The sequence below is a fragment of the Capsicum annuum genome, chromosome 10 (assembly GCF_002878395.1).
Source record: "Capsicum annuum cultivar UCD-10X-F1 chromosome 10, UCD10Xv1.1, whole genome shotgun sequence".
Lineage (NCBI taxonomy): Eukaryota > Viridiplantae > Streptophyta > Magnoliopsida > Solanales > Solanaceae > Capsicum > Capsicum annuum.
Genome location: NC_061120.1, coordinates 219,277,620 through 219,286,367, shown reverse-complemented (window position 1 = coordinate 219,286,367; position 8,748 = coordinate 219,277,620). Strand labels below are relative to the sequence as shown.

The 8,748-nt window shown below is 37.5% G+C and overlaps 2 protein-coding genes across 2 annotated transcripts; one reads left to right on the top strand and one right to left on the bottom strand.

Annotated features, from left to right (window-relative positions):
* On the top strand, window positions 1-3,620 carry LOC107843911 (protein WHAT'S THIS FACTOR 9, mitochondrial). The gene is made up of 2 exons (XM_016688334.2): window positions 1-361; window positions 764-3,620. The coding sequence occupies exon 2, from the start codon at window positions 1,097-1,099 to the stop codon at window positions 2,324-2,326; it is 1,230 nt and encodes a 409-aa protein (XP_016543820.1). The 5' UTR covers window positions 1-361; window positions 764-1,096; the 3' UTR covers window positions 2,327-3,620.
* A 242-nt stretch (window positions 3,621-3,862) lies between these two features.
* On the bottom strand, window positions 3,863-8,024 carry LOC107843913 (leucine-rich repeat receptor-like tyrosine-protein kinase PXC3). Its single transcript, XM_016688339.2, has 2 exons — window positions 4,532-8,024; window positions 3,863-4,455 (listed from the first exon to the last, which is right to left on the bottom strand). Exons 1-2 carry the CDS (start codon window positions 6,858-6,860, stop codon window positions 4,130-4,132), a joined length of 2,655 nt encoding a protein of 884 aa, XP_016543825.1. The 5' UTR covers window positions 6,861-8,024; the 3' UTR covers window positions 3,863-4,129.
* Window positions 8,025-8,748: the final 724 nt, after the last annotated feature.

Sequence of the window (8,748 nt, the reverse complement as noted above, 5' to 3'; positions counted from 1 at the left end):
GTTTGTGTCTTTTGGTTGGTTTTTGAGCTAAAATTGATGATTTTGGACTTTTTATGAATTTTTGTGAAGTGGGGTTCTGTTACTTGGTAAAATAAGTATATAATCATTGATGAATTTTGTGATATTATATTGGAAAATTCTTGGATTATGTACTATAGCTTATTGTATGCAATAGTAGATCTTGTTGCATAAAGTTTGTGTCTTTTAGTTGGTTTTTGGGCATCCAGTTGTTGGTGTTAGATTTTTTTGTGAATTCATGAGCCGGGGGTCTGTCGGAAACAACCTCTCTACTTCATCTGTGGTAGTGGTATGGACCGCGTACACTTCCCTCCTCAGACCCCACTTTGTGGGAATACACTGGGTATGTTGTTGTTGTTGGATTTTTTTGGATTTTTTGTGAATTTTTATGGTCTGTGTTCTGTTTCTTAGTAGTTGGCATTTGAACGTTGAGGAACTATGTGATATTATGCTAAAAATTCGCAGAATATGGGCTGCAGCTTATGCTATGCAAGGCGTGTTTCATAAAGTTTGTGTCTTTAGTTCGTTATTGAGCTTACGTTGATTGTTTTCGGTTGGTTCTTGGATTTTCTATTCTGGGTTTCTGTTTCTTACTAGTTGGCGTTTGAAATTGGAAGTTGTGATATTTAAGTTAAAAAAAATTTGTACATCAGTGCATAAACTCTATATCTGATCAATTGGCGCTTCAAACGTGTTAAATACTGATTTTTCTGCTTCAAACCTCATGTTATGGTGATATTTTCAGGTTCTTTTGTCTTCCGGTGAATATACATACGGGCTGTTCAGCCATTATCATAGTTTCAAGCTCATCAACTAGAAGGATAGATGCAAAAAGGCGGGGCAGCCAGTATAATGAAGTGGCCTCCAGTAGTCCAGTGACCAATAAAGAGCATTTACCAGCTATTCCCGAGAGTGTTAGCTTGCCAGAAACTGCATAGACGATTGCTGCTTTCAAGCTCCTTTAATACATATTCTTCTTAGTTTTGGGCTCAGAACATGGGCCAATAGAAAAGTATATAACTCAGTGTGTGTTTATTTTCAATTGAATATCAACGCACATAAACACGTAAAGAAGGTGATGACAATGATTGCCAGGAGAAGCAGGAACTCTGTATGTCTCTTGCATGACGTCCTCTTTTCCAGACAGTCACTTACCTGCTCATACACCCAGAGGCAGACCTATGTAGATGTGTACATGAAATGGAAAAAAGACTCTTTTTTTGACTCCATTGACACCATTCACAGATCAGTTCAACTCAAGCCGTTAATTGCTGTTAAGAACTGCATAGTCTCCTCTTCACCTGATGATTATTGCATCCCCATTTCTGCTATTTCAAAGAAAGGCTTAGAGTTGGGAGTACCCATTAAGGTTGCCCAGTTCTTAAGGTTGTACCCATCCGTTTTTGAGGAATTTACTGGCCCAAACTACAATTTGCCTTGGTTTAAGCTGACCCAGAGAGCTATTGAGCTTGATAGAGAGGAGAGAGAGGTGTATGTAAATTCTAAGGATGATATCATTTTGAGGCTGAAGAAGTTGATATTGATGAGTGGCAGGGAACAGATGCTTCCTATAAAGGTAATTAAGGGTCTACAATGGTATTTGGGTTTACCTGACGAACTCTTAAGGATACCGGAAGACAATCTTGATGGGTGTTTCAGAGTTGTAGAACTGGAAGATGGATTAAAAGGGCTGGCTGTTAATGTCGATGGAAGTGAAAGGTTTTTATCGGTGATGCAGAGGAATGCAATGAAGAGGGGAGTGTATACTGGTGTGGAGGGTGAGGCAATAGAGTTCCCGCTGTATCCATCAAAGGGATTGAGGCTTAAAAGAAAGATTGCAGACTGGTTTGATGAGTTTCAGAAGTTTCCATATGTTTCACCGTATGAGGATTATTCAGGTTTGGATCCCAACAGTGATGTAGCGGAAAAACGAGTGGTGGGTGTGCTTCATGAGTTGCTTAGTTTATTTGTTGAGCATGCTGCAGAAAGGAAGAAGCTTTTGTGTCTTAGGAAACCCTTGGGGTTGCCGCAAAAAGTTCACAAGGCATTTGAGAGGCATCCTTATATCTTTAATTTGTCATTAATGAACAAGACTTGCACTGCAATACTAAAAGAAGCTTACTGTGATAGAGGAGCTATCGAGGAACATCCGTTAGCAAAAGTTAGAAAGAAGTACATCAATTTGATGAAGGAGTCGGAGGGTATACTGAAACGTAGAAGGTTAAACAACAGGCCAATTGATCGTGGTAATTCGAATATAAAGGACTTGGATTGTACGGATGATGAGGAAATGAAATCGTTAACTTGACTCTGCTCTTACAGCTTGTGCCACTATTTAAACGAGATTATAAACGGAAAGGAAAAGAAAAGTGAAAGAATTGTTCAAGCAGGATCTGTCGGCATTTGGAATGAAGTGAAAAGACTGCTTAATCTGTATAGCTTCAGAGGTGGATTTTTCGGTCGTTCATTCTGCAGTTCATTCATCCATTAAGGGAGATTCCAGTATGAAGGCGCTGGCCACAGTCATACGAAGGAATCGTTATACTACTATCAATGGAACCTGAGAGTCTTGATCAACGGTATATGATTAGGTCAAGTGATGTATTATTAGCTTGACTACTGTGCCGTCTCTCATCTCTTCTCTATGTGACAAGCATGGCACTAGTATGTCACAGTGTTGGATACTTATCTCTTTGTTTTTACTCGACATATAATTGCCATTCCATGTGACCTCTTAACTTTTTTCTCAGTTTCATGCTTTGTATTGTTGCTTCTTCACGTGTACCTTCCCACCTAACTATGTCATTGCTTTTGCACGGTTTTCTCAATTTTGAAAATATTGAAGTGGGAGCATGCTCATCGAGTCTGCTCTTTCAAGCACCCAACATGAAACTAAAAATGTCCTTGTTAATGCCGTCATGTTTAAGTCAGTCAGCCAATGCTTTGTCTTGGTTCCGAGTTTACTGTGGGTTGTTCATACTTGTGATTATCATTACAGTCCCCTATCGCGAACCTTCCTCGTGATTTTTTGGTGTAGTTCAAAACAGATAAGCCTCCATTGCAGACTGCAGAAACTATGATGGATTGGCATTTCAGATTCAGAAGAAGTTTTTCTGACCGGGAGATAAAAGAGTTGATACGAACGCTTCAGCATCGTCAAAAGCAGCAGTACAGAGCTGACATGATAAAGAAACAGCTATGGGACAAAGACAAAAGCATCTTTTGGTCATTGTGGCAGGAAAGAAACATGTAGAGTTTTTAAAAATAAGCATAGATCACTGCATGCAATGAAATATAGGGTCTTTTAATTGTCTCCATAGTGAGATAGATGTATGAAATAGAGGTTGTGTGCCTCATGGTTGTTTTCGTGATGAAGGATGCTTTGGAGCAATTGTAAAGTTGTCTCCGTGTGATCTATTTTGTGTCAGGGATACACCCCCTGTGTAAACATTCGATGCTTTGGTGACTGCCTTTTTTTTGTAGTTGTTTTCTCAATATTTGTATGTTCATTCCAGAGAATCTGAAGTTGAAGTTCAGCAAAACTAGTGTATTATTGGATAAAACGTTCAATCTTATATTGATATAGAGTGCTTTATCAACAAGCAGATTGTACATGTGACAAAGGAATGAAATATAACAGCTTACCTCTCATCTCTTCTAAATTCAGATTTTTTTCGGCTACCAATGTAGGACTTTTGTTCGCGTACCCAACAAAAAGTATAACCAAGTAAACACAAACGTAGCATCTATGTCTATCTTGTCCTTCAAGAACCAGGAAAATGAAAAGAACAAGACAGATCTCAAGCTACTTGCAAACATACCAAACCTCCATTTACGCGTATTGTAGAAAAAGAACTCTATATATATAGATTGCAGACCTAGTACAAAATGGTACACATAACAAGAACTGCTTCAGGCTTTTACCCTTCTCCTGATACACCCTAATGTGAAAATCGAGATTACAAATGCGGAGCTGATCATCAGAGAAGACAGAAACCCAAGACAATATACATAGTTTAACTATTTTGACCTCTAGTCTAGGCTAAGAACACTGAACTTCATACAGTTTTGTACTAAGCAGACTTTTGGATGATAAAAGTTTGATTCTGATTCAACTTTGTGTAACCTCTTGAAGCATTTCTACCACCTTCTTCATTCTTGGCCGTTTTGCAGGAATGGTGTCGGTGCACATCAATGCAACCTTTAGAGTCGCAAGCATTTCTTTCCTCCAAGCAAAAGAAACGGTGCTAAGTTTGGCATCGAGTATCTGCTCTGGTGTTTCTCCTCTCGCAGATGCACCGTGAACCCACCTGACCAAATCAACTCCTTCACCAAAAGCTTCATCAACAGGTAGTCGTGTGGTAAGGATCTCGAGCAAAACAACCCCATAGCTATAAACATTTCCAGGAGCTGTTACTTGCATTGTATATGCATATTCTGTTGAGGAGAAGGAATTAGTCAGACACCAGAGGTATAATTTTCACAAAAAAAGAAACTAAGACGATTAGCGTACCTGGGGGAATGTATCCGAATGAGCCAGCAACAGCACTAATACTTGCAGTCCCTCTAGATGGATCAAGGAGTCGGGATATTTCAACTTCGGCAACCAAAGGGGTGAATTTAGAATCAAGAAACACATTCCCTGAAGAAACATCGAGATGGATTATGGCAACGTGATGAAGGAACGCTAATCCTTCTGCAACTCCAATGGCAATGGAAAGTCTTGTTGGCCAGTCAGGTTCGTATTCAGGTTTCTGGCTAGACTCGTGAAGAAACTGAGCCAACGTCCCATTGGGATAGTAATGATGTAAGAGTAGAACAACTTCCTCGTAGATTGCAAACCCAATAGGCCTAGTAAGATTATCATGACAGAGTTTACTTAGCTTTTCAAGCTCTCTGATCATCTTGCTCTGGTGATGAATTATAGTCTTGTCCATCGACTTTAGACTCTTAACCGATAAAATCATCCCAGAAGGCATGTCTGCTCTATACACATTGCTGAAAGTGCCAGTGCTAATCTTATTTGTATCTTTCCTTACTGCCTTTACAACTGCATCAAAATCTATTGCTTGCTTGAGATTCTCATCGAAAACATTCCCTGCTATGATCACTGGCTTGCCACAAATTTCATCGGTGGTATTTCCAGCTTCCGTGGTGGTTTTCTCTTGTTTCTCCCTCATCATGTAGAGTAAAACAACCACTGTCACAGCTATAAAAATTGCCAAACCAGTACCAACAACAGCCAAGATGATCCGGTAGGAACCTCGATGATGATAACCGTTATGCTCAAAACCATATCCACAATCACTACTCAAAGGCTCACCACAAAGCCCTTTGTTTCCAAGAAAGCTTGAATTTAAGCTCTTCTCAAATGGAGCAAAAACAGGTATTGGACCTGTGAATTGATTGTTCGAAAAGTTAACCTCTATCAAACTCATCATACCTTTCAATTCCAACGGAATATTCCCCGACAGCTGATTATTAGATACATCTAATGAAACCAACTTGTCAAGTTTCCCAAGATCCTTAGGCAACTGACCATGAAGATGATTATGACTCAAATTCAATGAAATCTGCAAGTTCTTCATATGACCAATCTCAGGAGGGATACTTCCAGTAAGATAATTACTTCCCATTTGCAACTCAAGCAGTTTTACGCAGTACCCTATCTCACGAGGTATGTCCCCTCTCAACGAATTCTGTCCCAACAGCAAGAACTGTAGTTTAGTCGTGTTGCATATATCTCCCGGTATGGTTCCATTGAACTTGTTGTTACTCAAATCAAGCTTGTTTAGATTCTTACACCTCAGAACTGAAGTTGGAATCTCTCCGTACAGGTTATTCCCCGGAACAATCAACTCCTGCAGATTATTCAGCTCGCCAAACTCGGGAGGGATAGTACCAGAAAAACCATTTGAAGCTAAATTAAGTAGAGTAAGATTAGAGCATTTTGCAAATCCTGAGACTATTTCACCAGACAGTGTGTTATTATCTGCTTCAAAATAAGTAAGACTACTTATATTCCCAATCGCTTTCGGTATGCCACCTATCAGCTTGTTATTCCCAATTCTAATATTCGAAAGGCCTTTGCAATTCACAATTGAATCAGGAATAAGGCCAGTCAACTTATTATTAGTCAGAATCAAGAATTCAAGCTTCTCCATAGCAAAAAGACTCTCAGGTATTGTCCCTTCAAGCTTATTTGAATGAAGATTCAATAACAAAAGCTCAGAATGTAAGCCTAAGTTAACTGGAATGTCACCAATAAACTCATTCTCATAAGCTGCAAACACTCTAAGATTAGTCAAATTCCCTATCCACATTGGAATAAAACCACTCAGCTTATTGGTAAAAACTTGGAAATAGTGCAAATTTTCCATCCCTTCAAGCTCATCAGGTATTGAACCAGCAAGCAAATTGTTTGAAAGGTTCAATGCTTTAAGGTTCTTGAGCTTACCTAGTTCACCAGGAATAGTTTTTCCAAACATGTTAAAAGACAAATCAAGAAACTGAAGCTCAGACAAATTCCCAAATGCTGATGGAATTGAACCTTGGAAATTGTTATTAGAAAGGTCTAACCACTTCAATGCTTTGAGCTCAGATATTAGAGTCAAATTACCTTGTAATCGAAAACCCGAAAGATTCAACCTTTCCACCATTGAACTGTTTGAGCTGCAACTAATGCTATGCCATGAACAGAAATCAGTGCTATTCAGATCCCAACCAGGTATTGCTAGCTCTTTGCCAATTGCTTCCAAAATGGCTTGTTCATGAAGAGCCTCTGCAGACCTTAACAACAACAACCAAACCAACAAAGCAGTAAACAACCTTAAAATTACCATTTTTAGGTTGTTTTTTCAAGAATCTTTAATTTCCCCAAAAAGAAAAAACCCCAAATGGAACAATCAAGAAACCATCAAACAACAAAAATGCTAGAACCCAAAAAACCCAAGAAACAAGAAAAACCAAGAAGTCTTGTAGAGACAATTAGAGGAGAAACTAAAGGGTTTAGACACAAAAAGATACAAACTTGAAACACCCCATTTCAAGAATCTTGAAAATGTAACAGAAACACTAAAGGTGCAATCTTTATACTCAAAACACAAAATGTAGCTATAAAGAAGTCCTTATCAACAATCAAGAATCAACCCCATGGCAAAAAGAAGACACAAACAAACACTACAAAACAAGAAACACAAAATCCAGTGGCTGAGCTAAGGTGAGCTGAATCTTAGTACCAAAAAAAGAACAATAAAGTTGCAATCTTTAAAACTCAAAAAAACAAAATGTAGCTATAAAGAAGTCCTAATCAAAAATCAAGAATCAACCCCATATCAAAAAGAAGAGAAAACAAACACTACAAAACAAGAAACACAAAAACCAGTGGCTAAGCTAAGGTGAAGCTAAATCTTAGTACCAAAAATGTTGCAAAAACAAAAGGGTTTAGAAAGAAAAATGTACAAGTTTGCAATCTTTATACTCCAAAAACAAAATGTAGCTATAAAAAAACCCTAATCAAAAATCAAGAATGAACAAAAACCAGACACTAAAAAACAAGAAAGACAAAAACCAGTGGCTGAGTACCAAAAAAGAACAAAAAAAAGTTGCAGAAACAAATTAAACTTAAGATTAAAGTTGCAGTTTCAAGGACAAATAGAGAAAGATGATGAGATATAAGGAGAAAATGGGGGTACAGTACAAAGAAGAAACACAAAAAACAGTGGCTGAGCTGACTCTTAGTACCAAAAAAAGAACAAAAAATGTTGCAGAAACAAACTTAAGATTAAGGTTGCAAGGACAAATAGAGAAAATGGGAGTACAATAAAAACTTATTTTGGGCCAGGTGTTTTTGCTATAGAAAGAAAAAGAGGGAAAGTATGTTGAGAGTTTCTGAAAAGAGACTTTAAAGAGAGAGAGAGAGAGAGAGAGAGAGAATCTATATGTTACTACTACTAATGACTAGTACTTATTTGAGTACACAAACTCAAACTGACAGTGTCACGAGAAATGAGAAGGGTGAGTGAATGGAACTGCATATGAATCTATGCAACTGTTACTTGTGAGCTATGTTGCTCGGACTTTTCACTTTCGATACCATATTTGTGTTGATAAAATATGAGTGTGGGATATGTAGCTGATTTGGTAAATCGATTTTGGCTACTTTGACCAAAATCAACTGGAAAAGTTCGGACAGATTTAATAAATTTTGTAATCAAAACAAAAGATGAGGCAAAATTGAAGAAAATGAAATATTCATTATATAGAAATTTCTATGTTATTACTTTTTTTTTTTCTCCTTCCAAGATTTTCTTCTTGCACGATATTTTCTCTCTCATAATTTATGTTTTATAGCTCTATTTTTAGATATTTATATTATTTTTTGCCGAATCCTTGCACCCGTATCCATCCCTAGATTCATATTTAACCTCCTTGGTTCAAAAATGAAGTCTTTATTGTAATAAAAGTGAAAGACACGTAATTATAGCAAAACGTTTTGAATAATCGATTCGTTTGTCAATTTACCATACGTTAAATTAAAAATGACTAGTAGACTTTAATATAATTATCCTTCATAAGTTATTCATTATAAAAAGGTGTACTCAAATCTTCGTATACTAAATTCACTTGACAAATTACTATTGTCGTTGGTGTATATTCAGCGATTAAGCTTTTTAATCGTATACTACTCTTTGTGATACGCTCTAACAACCACAGAAGATAATATGTCAA